Source organism: Carcharhinus amblyrhynchos, chromosome 9 (assembly GCF_965287045.1).
Source record: "Carcharhinus amblyrhynchos chromosome 9, sCarAmb.v2.hapA, whole genome shotgun sequence".
NCBI classification, from domain to species: domain Eukaryota; kingdom Metazoa; phylum Chordata; class Chondrichthyes; order Carcharhiniformes; family Carcharhinidae; genus Carcharhinus; species Carcharhinus amblyrhynchos.
In genome coordinates this window covers 112,426,570-112,442,441 of record NC_137332.1, presented here as the reverse complement: position 1 = coordinate 112,442,441, position 15,872 = coordinate 112,426,570, and the positions used below count along the sequence as shown (strand labels likewise).

Below are 15,872 nucleotides of genomic sequence, written 5' to 3'. Positions count from 1 at the left end.
GGTATCCAGTGTTTCCACGCTAAACATAAGGAGAAGTCACATTGTCTGGACAAACTGGAGACATTTGATAGAACTGGAGACTCAATACAATCTTGATCTTCCATTGGATGGTGATGCCCCACCCAGAGGAACAATCTATACAATTAATCCCTGGTCTTAAAGGGACCACTGGAAACCCTAATAGAAATGATATAAGGAGTTATTTGCTCTGTTTCCTTTGTAATATTTATACCGGAAACGACAACATCAAAACAGAAGACTTCATCATCATCACAATGCTGTTCCTGTGATCTTGCTTGGACATTGGTTTTCTCATTTTCTACATTCAAACACTGACTGTTCCTCAAAATAATTCCACTGGTTCTAAAGTGTTTAGGCTCACACTGCAGTAATGAAGGGAGCTTTTGATGAATTCTCTGTGACCAGGAGGTGAGTTATTTTTCTTACTCCTGCTTGCTAGAGGTAAAGGAAAGTGTTAAATTAAAGCGGATGCGTTTAAAGTAGCTAAGAGTAGTGGGCGAGAAGAGGATTGGGAGAGGTTTAAATGTCAACAAAGAATGACAAAGAAGTTGATAAAGAAGGGGAGGATAAACTATGAAGCTGGGCTAGCGCTTAATATAAAAAAGGATAGTAAGAGTTTTTATAAATATATAAAAAGGAAGAGGCTGACTAGGGTGAACGTTGGACCCTTAGAGGATGAGAGGGGGGACTTAGTGGTAGGGGATGGGGAAATGGCTGAGGCCTTGAATAACTTTTTTGTTTCGGTCTTCACGGAGGAGGACGTGAATAATTTGCCGGGTGTTAGCGATGGAAAGATGGTAGGAGTGGAGGGCCTGAATGACATTATTGTTACTAGAGAGGCAGTGCTCGACAGACTGGAGGGACTGATTGTGGACAAGTCCCCAGGACCGGATGGAATGCATCCAAGGGTCCTGAAAGAAATGACGGAGGTGATAGTGGATGCCTTGGTGATTATTTTCCAGACGTCGCTGGATTCCGGGGAAGTGCCGGAAGATTGGAAAACGGCTAATGTTACGCCGTTGTTTAAGAAGGGTGGCAGGCAAAAGGCAGGGAATTATAGGCTGGTTAGTTTAACGTCTGTTGTAGGTAAAATGTTAGAATCCGTGATCAAGGAGAAAATAGCGAGGCATCTTGAGGAATTGTTTGACAGAGCAGATGCAGCACCGTTTCGTTAAGGGGAAGTCGTGTCTAACGAATTTATTGGAGTTCTATGAGGATGTATCTAGTGCGGTGGATAGAGGAGAGCCGGTGGATGTGGTCTTTCTTGATTTTCAGAAGGCGTTTGATAAGGTACCTCACAAGAGGTTATTACAGAAGGTCGGGGGCATGGAGTTGGGGGCAGGGTGTTAGCGTGGATAGGGGATTGGCTGTCAAATAGGAGGCAGAGAGTGGGGGTCAATGGGTGCTATTCGGATTGGCAGTTGGTGACTGGTGGAGTGCCCCAGGGGTCGGTGCTGGGGCCTCAGCTATTTACCATGTATATAGATGATCTGGAGGAGGGAACCGAGTGTATGGCGTCGAAATTTGCTGATGACACCAAGATTGGTGGAACGGCAAATAGTGCGGAGGGTGTGGAGAGTCTGCAGAAGGATCTAGATAGTCTGGGCGAATGGGCCAGGAACTGGCAAATGGAATTTCATGTTGGCAAGTGTGAAGTTCTCCACTTTGGTAGGAATAATGGTAGGAAGGACTATTACTTACATGGCGAAAAGCTGCAGCATGAGACGTTGCAGAGGGACCTCGGGGTCCTTGTGCATGAGTCGCGAAAACCCAGCCTGCAGGTGCAGCAGGTGGTCAGGAAGGCGAATGGAATGCTGGCCTTCATAGCGAGTGGGATTAAATATAAAAGTAGGGAGGTCTTGCTGCAACTGTACAGGGCATTGGTGAGGCCGCAGCTGGAGTACTGTGTGCAGTTTTGGTCACCGCACTTACGCAAGGATATTTTGGCCTTGGAGGGAGTGCAGAGGAGGTTTACTCGGCAGATACCGGAGTTGAGGTGGTTGAACTATGAGGAGAGGCGGAATAAACTCAGCTTGTACTCGTTAGAGTTTAGAAGAATGAGGGGAGATCTCATTGAGACATATAAGATGATGAATGGGATGGATAGGATAGAGGTGGAGGGGCTCTTCCCGCTCAGAAAGGACAGTAGCACTAGAGGGCACAGCCTCAAGATAAAGGGGGGGGTGGTTTAGAACAGAGTTGAGGAGGAACTTCTTCACTCAAAGGGTGGTGAATCTCTGGAATTCTCTGTCCGTTGAAGTGGTGGAGGCTGCCTCACTGAATATATTTATGACGCGGGTTGATAGATTTTTGATAGGCAAGGGGATTAAGGGTTATGGGGAGAGGGCGGAAATGTGGAACTGAGACACGACAGATCAGCCATGATCTTATTGAATGGCGGGGCAGGCTCGAGGGGCTAGATGGCCTACTCCTGCTCCTATTTCTTATGTTCTTATGTTCTTTCTCTCTCACTCCTGCTGTGTATTCATGAGGATTTCTTGTCCCCTGTTCCCTCCTCAGGAACGACAGACCATTTTCCCACACTGCAAACCCGCGGGAAACTGGACAGAGATTTTGTTCTGAAGATCAGCCCTCAGAATGGATTGGGCCTCTGATCAAATTCATCGAGTGAGCGATGGGTTCACTGGTTCACTACCTCAATGGAGTCACTCAAAAACTCAACCTCACTCAATCCAAACTGCCCTGTCATCCTCCCTATTCCACATGTAAAGCTTTGATCTAGACTCTGTGACTGTGTGAAACCTGTGGACGTTTATAACCACCCTTTTATTCCAGATCTTGAACATTTCAATAAGATCACCACATTCCCTCCCTTATCCACTGCAGACTCGCACTTTCTACATCCATCCTCTTGATTAAGGTGTCGAATTCCACCAAAGAGATTATCTGCCGTTTAACACCTGCTCTCTAATGTCTGTGTGTCTTCCAGATAAATGATGATAAAAAAATGTTTCCCCCAATGACAGACGAGACCAGTCCAGTCTCCTGGAGCAATTCCATTTCACATCCTGAGATTGGTGCTCTTTTCCTCTGGTTATACAGATCCCTTCACTGCTTTGACACACAGTGCTGATGGCTTCAGACACTAACCCAGAGGAACCTCAGAAAGAGAAATATGAGAATGGGGAGACTGCAGGTATTAACAACTGGAAATGTGAGTATTTAAGATGGATCTTTGGAGTCCACTCAATATATTTACAACTGGAGTGATAAGCAGGACAATTAATATGAGACTTACCGGGGTTAATGAAGTTTATCATTTCTCTCCATGTTCTGTACTGTAACAGGTCTTTGTACTTTCTCATAGGCAGGGCGGCAGCAGATACTGAGAGTTTGATATACTCCTCACTAATCCTGTAAATGATAAAAATGATGCTATGAATTTGTAATTGTTAGAAGAATTTAGAACTTATTTAAATGGTCAAGTTTACAGCATTTCTGATGACAGAGAAAATGTACAAAGTGAAATGTTAATCTTGTTTCTCGAAATGAGAAAGAAATGACTTTTAAATTCAAGGGCAGGGAATGGAAACGGCCATGCCTTGAAAAAGGTTCAAAACCTGATAATAGACATCACAGGCTGCAGGAAGTGATGAATATTTAGCCTGTCCACTTGCTGTATGATAAACAAAGTTTGTAGAACAAAAACAAAGGCTGAAAACATCCCAAAGCTGAATCTCCAATTCTGCAATCCCTGGGCTCCCAGAATGCTGCTCTTCTCTACTTCCGACACCTTGAACATCTCTGATTTCAGTCACTCCCCCAATGGGAGCTGGACCTTCAGCTGTGGAGGTCCTGAACTGTGGAATTCTCTCCCTGATCCTCTCTATCTTTCTTTCTTTTTTCTTCCTTGAGGACGCTCTCTGAAATCTACCTCGATCACCCAAATTAATATGTCCTTATTTGGCTCTGTGTCAATTTACTTTATCATGCTCCTGTGAAACTCCTTGCAATATTCATTTCCAATAAAAGTTCTATATGAAAACAAGCGTTGTGTTGTTCAGGACGCAGAGCCAATTTTTATTTAGTATAAACTTAGAATCCATTCTCCCTTTAACCTGAGACTTTCTCGGGTTGGTCAGGCTCCATGCAGGGACATGGGTGGCCCATTCCTTGGAAACATGGACCGCGCGGTTCTCTCCGGTTCAGTGGGAAGGTCACAGACACGAACAGTCAACATCGGGCAAGTGATCACTTCCGGCCTGGTTGTATTATTTACACTTCCCTGTTATTTATTACAATGTTGGAGAACAGTTATGTAAAATCACTGTAATGAGGTGAGTTATCATTAAGTTCTCGTCAGTGTGTATACGCGGAGCTGATCATTTCCTGCAGTGTGTGATGCCTTAGTAACTAATGACCGAACATTGAAAGTTATGACAACAAATACAAAATAACACTTCACTGAGTTTATTTTACCAAACTGCAGAGTTTCCGTAAAGAACATGTCCTACCTTCTCTCCCGACAAGCTTCCTCCTGAAAGAAATGAATCAGGAACAGTGAGTGTGACAGTAACAGATTTCAGGAGCAGTTCGACAGGCTGGTGAAATGAGCAGACTCAGAGCAGATGAGATTTCATACGAAATGTAAAGTGATGCATTTTGGAAGGAAGATTGTGGAGAGTCAAATAAACTGGAATTGAACATCAGTCCCGCTCACAGACACAGTGACTCTCACACACCGTACCAGGCACACCCACACACTCACAACATGGAACTGGAACCGGGTTACAATGGGAGTTCCAGGAGTAATTGAAACTCGGGAAACACGAAAATAATCACAAACCAACAGTGAAAATCTAGAAAACTTATTACAGTATTCCCGGGAATCTTATTCAGTGTGGGAGCCATTAGTTCAGAGTCACAGCAGAATTTCCACGGAATAGACAGAAATTTGTGAATTCGGTTACTGTTTTTCAGTAAATTTTATACAAATTTCACCATCACCATCAGTTATTTAGTGACTGTGTGAAGTTTCCCTGAACTGAGACACAATATATTCCCTCACCTTCAGAAATATCAGCTGGTCTTTTTGCTCCATCTGTTTCCGCAACTTGGAGAGTTTCTCCTCAATAGAATTTAAATTCTCCTGAATCTCTCGAAGGTTTCTCACCATCGGTTCTAGAATCCTCTCCTCTTCTTTCCTGAGATCTCTAAGTAATCGCTGCTCTTTCTCAGTGAGAAACTGGTGCATTTTAGTGAACTCGGATGTGATGTGGGTCTGCAGAGTGCTCGACTGTTCCTACCCAATGAAATGTGAAACATAATTAATGGTCCACGATAAAGGGAACAAAATTAACCGAGATCCCAGAAAATCAGCACAGGGGCACCTTACCCTCACTTCAGAAATCTTCCGTTTCTGTTTCTTTTCCGTTTTTAGAACCGCCAATTTCTTCTCTGTGAGAGAAACTGAATAAGATTTGAGCTGATCCTGGGATTGGGAGAGAAAATCACAGAATGAAAGTGCTGGATGTTGAAAATGTGATAAAACTATCAGGTAAATCATATTCCCCTTTTACCTTGTAGATTTCAACAGCTTCATCGGTGGGCAGGAAGCGGTGCTCTCTGTGATCCCGCGAATCTCTACAAATCAGACAGATCAATTTCTTGTCAGTTTCACAAAACAGCTTCAGTTCTTCCTGATGTTTCTCACAGTGAAGTTTACTTTTCTTCTCTTTCGGACTCTGCTTTAATTGTCGAGCTTTCTCGGCCAGATTCGCTAAGGCCCGATTTACTCTGAGGTTTCTTTCCGGAAACTCCTCTCTACATTCCGGGCAGGAGTTTATCTCCCTCATTTCCCAACATTGGGTGATACAGGAGCGGCAGAAGTTGTGGTCACATTCCAGCATTACCGGATCAGTGAAGAAATCGAGACAAATGGGACAAATTGTCTCCTCGGTCCAGCTCTCTGCTTGTTGTCTGGAAGCCATGCTCACACTCAGCACTTCCTGATTCAAACCGCTTTTACTTTCGGTGTTACTGCCGCACATCCTCAGTTCAGCTATTTACTGATAAAGTTCACTGCAGCACTCAGGGAATTATTATTACAGAGTGGGCCCTGTCTTCGCCACTTTCACACTGGAGATAACAACTGGCGCGGTCTCAAGGATAAAGGAGGGAAATCATTGAACTCAGTCGGGGGCAGGTTGGGCTCCCAGGGATGTTGACAGTGGAAAGAGAGAGAGAGAGATGGAGAGATAGAATGGGGAGAAGAGGTGGAGATGGGAGGGATGGAGATTCCATTACATTTCTCTTCAGCCTGAACCCAGTGCCGATTAAAACCACTCTGGTGAAACTCGGTGTGAGATCCAGGTCCAGAAATTGAATTGTGTTCATGACTGCAGCCGCTCACATTAAAACATCAAGTACTGTAAATGTCAAGGAGAGATTTTACACAGCAGGTATCGGGAAGATATTTCGAGGGTTCCACCTGTGAAGTTTGGTTTGTTTTCTAGAAAGAGAAACTTGCGGTTTTATAAATGTTTATGAATCCCTCCCGGGGACCCTGACCCAGAGAAACATCAACTGATGACGGAGCGAAAACAGGGAATGCTGGAAAATCTCAGCAGGTCTGACAGCATCCGTGGAGAGAGAACAGAGCTAACGTTTCCAGTCTGGATGTCTCTTCGTCAGGTTCCAGCATCCGCAGCAATTTGCTTTTAACTGATGAGGGAACATTTGAAGTGGAATCTCCCCTCCAATATTGGGCGGAGTTTCTTCACACAGAGTGGGGAGAATGTGGAACTCGCTGTCACATGGAGTAGGTGAAGGAGAGAGTTGTCACATTGACAGTTCTGCTCTCCCAGTCCCTGATAAAGTGGAAGCACATCACAGGGTGTGGGGGCAGGACTGTGGGACATGGGAAATGGGAGAGGGTAAAACGACTTCCTACTGGGATTGAATTTGGAGAGTTTCCCCCAACACTCGCACTATTCCAGCAAGAAAAACCACAGGCTGTGAAGTTTTCCGATGGATCAGATTCGTTAAGAGGCTTTTTTGTAAAGTTGGGAAAATGGCAGATAGAGGTAGAGAGATCAATGCGGATTGGAAATCAATGTCTTGTTTTATTGCAGATACATTGTCTGGGATTCTGGTGTGAAATGTTTCATATATCTAACAGTGTTGAACATTGGGTTTTATTGTTACTGCCTGGACGTTAAACAGCTCGTGTGTGGAGAACAAGAAAGACAATCTGTCCTGGGGGACCTGGACACCCCTTACACAGCTCAGCGGAATTTACTGACAGTCATTTCAACACGTGGAAAATCTGGGATATTTGAGCCATTGGCGACAATCCTCCCGCTGGATGGAATTCTCGATTTTGGGAAACTCTCTCACCCATTATCAGCATTGCGGGGAGTTCTGTTTTCATCGTTAAAATCTGATCGGAGACATTCAGGAGTGAAATCATGCAGCAATTTTAAATTAAAGTGTCGGAAAGTGTGAATTCTCTCTGGGGATAGATATTCGGGAACATTGTAAATTTCCAGGGTGACAAGGTGCGGAGCCCAGTGGAACTTACTGACAACCATTTCCACCCAAGAAAAATCTGGGAAGTTTCTGTCATTTGTGACAATCTCTCGACTTGACGGCTGGACCTGTTCTTGTTAATAATTCATTGCGGGTGCAGTCAGTTTTTGGGATGGGTTGAGACTCTGTGAACTCAAGTCTTTCATTGTTACAAAGCGCACCGCTGCCACCTGCTGACGGAATCACAGTGCTGCAGGGAAGAAGTCCCCATGAAAACGGCCCAAGAAATGGGGACTGTCTCTGAAGGTTCACAGATTCAATGGACCGAATAATCTCTTTCTGTGTTGTATCAGACTGGCATTGTTATTTATCTTGGATCTGATCAAATCCAGATTAACAAATCCCATTCAGTAAATCCCATTGTTTGATGAGATGTTCCCTGACTATTAGTCAGAAAGATTATCAGGAGAACGTCACATTAATATTCATCCTTCTGCGAGAAGGATTTACGCATTAAAATTCTGCAAAAACTCAATACATGCTGCTATATTTAGTTGGCTTAGAAACCCGCAACGAAAACTATTTAAGTATAAATTGTTGAGCTGACAGCGGGATTGAACAACAGTAATCGTGGAGCACAAGTGTTTAGAGAACTAAGGAACTGAATAGGATCGCTGCAGGCCTGGTATCAAGACCCTGCCTTGTGTAAGTCAACTCCAATCTGCTGCACTCTCGGTTTGTCTGTTCACCTGGTGAAGATCGCAATGGGATTCATTCTGCCGGATGAAATGTTGGACACTGAGCTCTCCAAGGATTTCATTCAGACACCCCAGAGGATCACAGAGTCACTGAACACAATAAAATCAACTATGATCTCGATATGTTCCATCTAAGGCTCGTTCTGATATAATAATTATCCCTCAATCACTGAGATCACTGTTAACTGATGAACTGTTTCCAAAAGGACATCGACACGTCTCTCTTTCCAACAGCCGCTTATACACAGCTCTGGTAATGCAGTGTGATTTGTTCCTGACAGGAATTAGGAATATTCCCATTCTGTCCTTTCCAGCCTTTCAGCCACAGCATTGAATTCAGGAACTTCAGATTCTAACCACCGTTACCATTCTGCTGTAACCATTAACACTGCTCTGGAACCACCTTATGCTTCTTCACCAGTCCCATTCCCCATTCTCTTATACTTTGTACCGTTACACCTTCAGACATTTAACCTCTCTTGTCTTCCACCATTTCATAGAGCTTTCCCCATTGTTACTCTCCGCCCTTCTCCCTGACACTGTTCTTGCTGAGAAATTGTTTACTCTGTAAAACAGGAATGTTAGTAAGGTGTTGTTCATTTCCAGCCATTTCCCTCTGGCTCTCAGCACAAAGCCCACGCACTCAGGCTCAGAACCTCCCGGTAATTCCTTCACCTCCGATCCCAGATGGATGTATTTGTGCCGTTTTAAGTCCCGCACAACTCAGTGCCTTGTATTCGTCTTCGTGCCGCACTGTGACACCCACCACTGTAACTCTCTGATCTACGTGAGTATTGTGTCAGGTTTCCATTAGGAGCCGTCCTTGGCCACTAGTCTTGGCTCCTTGTAAGATATTGAGCAGTACTTACTGACATCTCGGTGTAGTTGTTGGAATCCCTGCTGTGGTGTTTAATTCTTGCGTTCTTTACAAACGGGCAGCAACCGAAATGTGGGCGATGGTTTTGTTTGCTGCCTCGCATCACTGATATGATTTGAAAGCGTTTGATATCTCCCCCTTGTTAGGGATGAACTTGTGGGATAGAGCTTACTTCGAAAAAGTAAGTTGTTAATGAGACGAGATGGTTTCATTTGGAATGCTGTATTTATTTATCTGTCTGAGGTTTATTTGGGTGTTTCAGTTTGAAGGATGCTTGCGATTTCCTTATTGGTGTACCGGCATCCTGCAAATCTCGGCTCGAGTTCCCTCAGGAGTGTAACTTGCTCCGGGGTTCACTTCCAGGCACAGATCCCCGGCTGAGAATTGACCTGAAGAGCTTCCAGGCGCTTCTGGGTGCGCAAAGCGACATGTATCTGCCTGTCGTGCTGGCTCAGCCCACACCTGGTGGTGAAGCTGAGCTCGCACTCGCTGCATTGGTATTCCCCGACTGTTACAGGTTACCTTTCTCCGCTACACTGAGGGCAGTGCCAGGCAATGGATTGATAGTCTCCTGTTTTACCGCAGAGTCAACACCTGGTTCTGATGTTTATAACCTGGGGCACTTTGGTCATGTGGATGTTGGAGAAGCCGATCGTGCGGAGGAGGGTGTTACAGGAACTGCAGAACAACCCCATCAATGGGGGTAATGGGTGATCACCTCTCTGACTGATGCTCTGTTTTCAGTCGGCTCGAAAGTGACCCCTTCCATGAAGGTGGTCGTCTCGGATGTTTCTCCATTTGTGTCAATTGCCGCTCCATTGGCCGGAGTTTCTGTTCCCTTCTTGGAAACACAATATTTCGTCTAAAAGGAGATTTGTGTTGTTACAAAGTTCGCATTTTCCGGTGGATGGGCCGCCCACTCTTCGATAACAGTGTCGTCCGCCACTGGGTTGGCTGCCTCTCCTGCTCTGGGACCCGAACTCAGCTGCCAACAGGGCTGGTAGCAATGGCGGGGATCTCAAGATCTCCTCTTGGGTTGGAGTTACGGAAGATCTTGTTACTCGCTCCGGAGAGCTGGAACATGTGTGGCGGTGACATTGACATTTTGCACATTGCGCTGCTACAGAGGCCACTGCGGGGAAGGTTGTTTATCCGGGACGGATCCCAGCCGCTCTGAACCATCAACAACGGGATTCCCATTCCTTGATACCATCTTGAGACTCAGTCTCTGATCCACGCAGATCGCGGCCGTCTCGTACTTTTCCCTAGTCGTTGAGTCCCTCAGTAGCGGATTACTGAGTTTACCAGCGGGAGCCAACGAGGAGGAGCGACTGTCGCTGTGGTCGCATAAAACAGGAGAAAACTCCACAGAGACAGCTCGCCAGAATTCATTCTCCGGGGAAACCCGCCCTAGAGAGCCAGAGTTACTCCCGCCTGGGTTCGCGGGTTGTCTGGTAGTCCAGCCAATATCGCAATGGGATTCCCTCTGCCGGGCAAAATGATGTGAGGGTCAACTCACTCTGCAAACTTCCTTGGACTCAACCGAGCGTCCCAGAGACACTGCACTAAAAAAATCAATCACAAGCCTCGTGTTTCCCACCTAAAATATTTCTTTATATTTTAAATCGTTGACTCGGGTCACTGTTAACTCCTGACTTTCAGTCTATTACAAAGGAATTGGAATTCCAGAGCAAAGAATTCTCACTGTAAATAGACAGAAGCGCGGTGGCACAGTGGTTAGCATTGCTGCCTCACAGCGCCAGGGATCCGGGCTCAATTCCAGCCTTGGGTAACTGCCTGTGTGGAGTTTGCACGTTCTCCTCGTGTCTGCGTAGGAATGCTCCAGTTTCCTCCCACAGTCCAGACGTATGCGGGTTAGGTTGATTGGCCATGCTAAATGGCCCCTTAGTGTGTGATTGACAGGGTAAATACTTGGATAGGGCCTGCGTGGAATTGTTGCTGGTGAATGCTCGATGGGCCGAATAGCCTCCTTCTGCAGTGCAGGGATTTTGTGATTCTATTCAATGATCCTATAAAGGGCCTTGGTGAGTGGGCAGCTGTTATTAAGATGTGGAGATGCCGGCGTTGGACTGGGGTGGACACAGTAAGAGATCTCAGAACACCGGGTTAAACTCCAACAGGTTTATTTGGAATCACGAACTTTCGGAGCGCTGCTCCTTCAGCTGTTGGACTTTAACCCGGTGTTGTGAGACTTCTTACTGAGAAAGAAGACTTCCGGCATTCGTCTAATACTTGTGAACAATACGGAACAAGTTAGTCAGTTTCCTGACTTTCCTCTATTCCGGTGTCGGTTCTGTTATGTTACGAGATATGGGGATTATTCTAACTCTGGCGTCCTTCCCCAATCCTTACCCCATTCCCTTATTCCTTCCGGCCTTGTCTGTGACTCTGTTGTTGGATAATTTTCTGTCGGTCAATAACACAGTTATCACCTTGAATGACAGTGAAATTGATGGATCATCTCCCTGTCTGTTTCAGTGTTTTCTGAATGTTGTCTGTATTTGTGATGGGGACACGGGTTTGGGTGTGCGTGAGGTGTGAAGTGTGCCTGGTTATGTAACCAGTTCCCGCAACAAATCTTTGCGTTCAAATCACCTCCCTTAGCCTCGCTGCTCCCTACCTTTGTAAACTCCTCCAGCCCGATAACTTATTAAGATCTCTGAGCTGCTCCAATTCTGCCTCTTGTTAAACCCTGATTCCCTTTGCTCCAACATTGGTGGCTGTGTCTTCAGCTGTCCCGGCCCTAAGGCCGCGATTCCACTAAAACCTCCCGACCTCTCTCCCCTCTTTTAAGACACTCTTTAAATATTAAGATTGACGCCGTTTTTCGATATCTGGTAAATAGGTTTGTCTCTGTGGCTCAAATCAACTTTTGACAATTACTTTAATAATTATTTTGTGGGCAGCATCAGGACTGTATTTAATTGAACCCTGGTTAATCCACTGTAACCATGCCTTACAGGTCAGACTGGGGATAATTTGATGATTTTTCCTGTGTTTTGAGCAGGAATGAGCTGAACAGAGGAATAACCAGATGAAGAGCGCAATGAAATGTTGCAGTGTGGGTATCAATCAGTCTGTGTGTGACGTGTGAATGCAGCTGGTGAATCAGTGACTCTCAGGATCACAGAATGTGGTGAGAAAGCTGAATCAGCTGAATTTGGGACATTGTCTCTTTCTGAAGCCCGGGGCTCCGGGTCCTTTCCCGGGCTCCCCTCCCCCACTCGCGCTTCCCACCACGTGATGCTGTGCTGCGTCCAGCCCCTCCCCCTGCCCCCGCTGATGCTACCTGATCCTCCAATCAGAGCCGCGCTTCTTCCCGCGCTCTGACGTTGGGCTGGAGGTCAGCGCGTGGCCGCTCCTCGAGCTCTGGGCGGAGCTTTTCCTCCCGCGCGCCCGCTTTCCCCCCGGAGCCGCATCATGGGCGCTCATTCAACTCCTCCTTTCATATGAGTCCAACACTTTCTCATGGGATGTCTAGTTTCACTCCATTCCATGGCCTCCTGAGAGTTTGCAAAGAGGCTGCCGTGAGATGCGGAGCCCAGTGCGTCTGGAAGAAACCGAACTGAACATCTCCCCCAGCCGGAGCAAAGAGATGAATTCCCGAGGTGGGGTGAGAGTGACTGCCCTGAACATCATGGCAGCATTTCACCAGTGAGGCATCAAGGAGCCCCAGCGAAACACAACTCAATGGCAATCGGGGGGAAACTTTCCACTGGTTACAGTCTGGATTATTACTGCAGGAACACCACCATCAAACTGCTAAAGTCCCTGGTTCTGGAGACCCCAGTCAGGGGAACCATCCTTCCAGCACCTATTCTCTGTCAACCCCCTTTTCATTGAAACTCTGGGGAACAGAGGCCGAGTGTGTTTATTCTCATCTCACATGACAATCTTCAGTTCAAGTCAACTTTGAAAATGTGGATTTGATCCGATCTAAATGTCAGATCATATAAAAATCATAATGTGATCTCGCAATGGAAAGAGACCATTCGGCTCACCCTGCCTGTGAATCTTCGAAAACTGTCCCCACTTCTTGGGCCGTTTTTAAAGGGGAATTCTTTCCTGCAGCACTAAGATTCGGTCAGCAGGTGGCAGCGCTCCGCTTTGTAAGAATGAAAGATTTGTGTTCACACACACGGCGGGATTTTCCAGCTCCAAAACCAGAAAATCACAGCCAAGGTCAACGGACCTTTGAATGACCTTTGTCCACCCCCTCACCCCCACCCCCCAACGCCTCTACTTTCTCAGGAGGCAAAGGAAATTTGGCATGTCCGCAGCAGCTCTCAGTAATTTTTACGGCCGCACTTTAGAAAGCACCCTTTCCGATATATCACAGCTTGGTATGGTTCCTGCTCTGACCAAAACTGCAAGTAATTACAAAGGGTTGTAAACAGAGCCCAATCCATCATGCAAATCTCCCTCCTACCCATTGACTCTTCCTCCTGCCTCAGAAAAGCAGCCAGCATAATAAAAGACCCCAAGCGGACGAGCACACTTGCTCCCAGAGCAGAAGATTCAGGTTCGAATCCTGGTCAGGCTGCTTTTCAGCAGTAACATTCGGACGGCAGGAAAGGAACTCTGTGACCTCTCTCAGATGGACCCACTCCACCCCGTCCTTCTGCTGCTCATTCCTTCCTTAAACGAAGCATCATCTGTGAGTAAAACACTTTCTTTGGCATCGCTTCTCGGCCTTTTGGCTCAGATCAAGTGTAGTATTTGTTCTTATCAGTTTAATATCTGATACGTCCCGCATCTGGGAACCATATATTAAATTGATTTTTGGAGCAGGGAGATGGAATCGGGGCTTGCTCCGTTCACTCCACGTATCGACCGGTAACTTCAAAAACAGCTCTTCCACCGTTATCTGTCGGGAAAAAAGATACAACAATCTGAGATCACAACCAACCGACTCAAGAACAGCTCTTCCCTGATGCCATCAAACATTTGAATGGGACTTACCTTGCATTAAGTTGAGCTTTCTCCACACCCTAGATCTGATGTAACACGACATTCTGCACTCTCTCCGCTCCTTCTCTGTGAACGGTATGCGTTTTGTGTTTCGTGCGCAAGAAAGAATACTTTTTATTGGATGCTAATACATGTGACAATAATGAACCAAATCAAATCAAAAACTCACTGCCGATCTGCCGAGTTCCGCCCCCGAATCCCATCTGAGTGACAGGACAGTCAACCAATTCTCTTCGGGGACCTGTAGAAACCCGCCCCACAAGCTCTGACTGACAGCGGCCTTCACCAATTACAGTTCAGAACACCAGGAGACAGCTATTTCCCTCTCAGAGGGACAAGAGATGCAGCCAATCACCTCCAATTTCCGCAAACACCTCTCCCTTCAGATGAGTGACAGGCACTCCGGTCACTCCACCTCTCTAATTGGCAGAGGTCCCGACCCCGACTCTGAATGACAGCGGGTAGGGCGATTCGGCTTCCGGGATAACTGGAATCCCGCCTTTCTTAATCTGAGTGACAGCAGCGCTGACCAATCGACCTCCTCATGTCGCGGATCGGCTCCCTGAAGTCACTCTGACCAATCGGCTTCCCCACTGCTTGGAAACCCGCCCCGTAATCTGAATGAAAGACACAACAACCATTCGTCTTACGGAACACTTGAAATCCCGCCTCTCTCACGATGACTGACAGGCAGTTTGACCAATCGCCCTTCAGATTCCCCAAAAATCGGTGTTCAGGCTCAGAATGATAGGAGCTCGAACTAATCGCCTTCTAAGCTTCATGGGCCCGCTTCCGGGCCCATTCCGATGCCAAGATCACCCGCTTCTTCTCTGATTGACAGTTATAGCGACCAATCGACAGTCCCTCCCCGAACCGCCCCCTCAATGTAAATGATAGCCACACTGACCCATCGGCTTGTCGAGTCCCCGGGAACCCGCCTCCCTCACTCAGAGTGACAGGAGCTCCGGCCATTCGGCTTCTCCGTTCACCGGATTCCATTCACCGGAATCCCGCCTCCCTCACTCAGTGACAGACGCAAACAACGTGTTGAGTTTCTGCTTCTTGGATTTAATGATGAACTGTGGAATCTTTGAGAAAAACTGTTTCTATTCCAGCGGTTCACAGATTGTTTTGTTTGAAGAATCATTTTAGAAATGTAATCATGGAGCCCCCAGTGTAAATTATAATTCTATATAATAACCACAATACGAACAGGTTCCATCAGTTTACAGCTGGCAGGAGGCAGGGAGACGGCGTGAAATTATGGGATGGATCTGTTAGCGACCTTTAATCCCGCAGATTGTCAGTGGCTCCGAGTTTTTCCCGTCGATATTCCACCTCGGACTGTTCCATCTCTCACTGAAAGTCTGGGTGAAAGTGTGGAGATGGGACACGTTGTCCGCATTGCAAAATGATACCTGTCCACCCTCACAGTCCAGGAAAACTCCGATCTTCCAGGAATTCACATTCGAAGTTGTGGTGGAGGGGTGGGGGGGGGGGGGCGGGTGGTGCGGGGGGAGGTGGGGGAGGTGGAGGGCGGTGGTGGTGGTGGAGGAGGGGCGCTGGTGAGGGGGAGGTGAGGACAAAATAACCCCTTCCATACTCCAGTCCCACAGCCCAGAATCCGGACTCAGGGCTCATGTCGATTCCTCCTTTCCTGTTCACAGTCTCTCGGGCTACTCCCACAATCCACTGTCTTCACCCCCACCTCCACCTCCCACTAATGTCTCCCT

The 15,872-nt window shown here is 46.7% G+C and overlaps 1 protein-coding gene and 1 pseudogene across 1 annotated transcript in view; one reads left to right on the top strand and one right to left on the bottom strand.

The window, feature by feature from the left end:
* Positions 1-6,032, bottom strand: part of LOC145348701 (nuclear factor 7, brain-like) — a 34,470-nt gene extending 28,438 nt beyond the window's left edge. The window contains exons 1-5 of the mRNA XM_080196858.1: positions 5,562-6,032; positions 5,378-5,473; positions 5,051-5,284; positions 4,497-4,519; positions 3,281-3,396 (exon numbers count right to left, since the gene is read on the bottom strand). Coding sequence (XP_080052984.1) covers positions 3,281-3,396; positions 4,497-4,519; positions 5,051-5,284; positions 5,378-5,473; positions 5,562-6,032 — 940 coding nt within the window. The remainder of the gene's footprint in view (positions 1-3,280; positions 3,397-4,496; positions 4,520-5,050; positions 5,285-5,377; positions 5,474-5,561) is intronic.
* Positions 6,033-13,848: 7,816 nt separating this feature from the next.
* On the top strand, positions 13,849-14,015 carry LOC145348785 (U2 spliceosomal RNA; annotated as a pseudogene).
* The last annotated feature ends 1,857 nt before the right edge of the window (positions 14,016-15,872 follow it).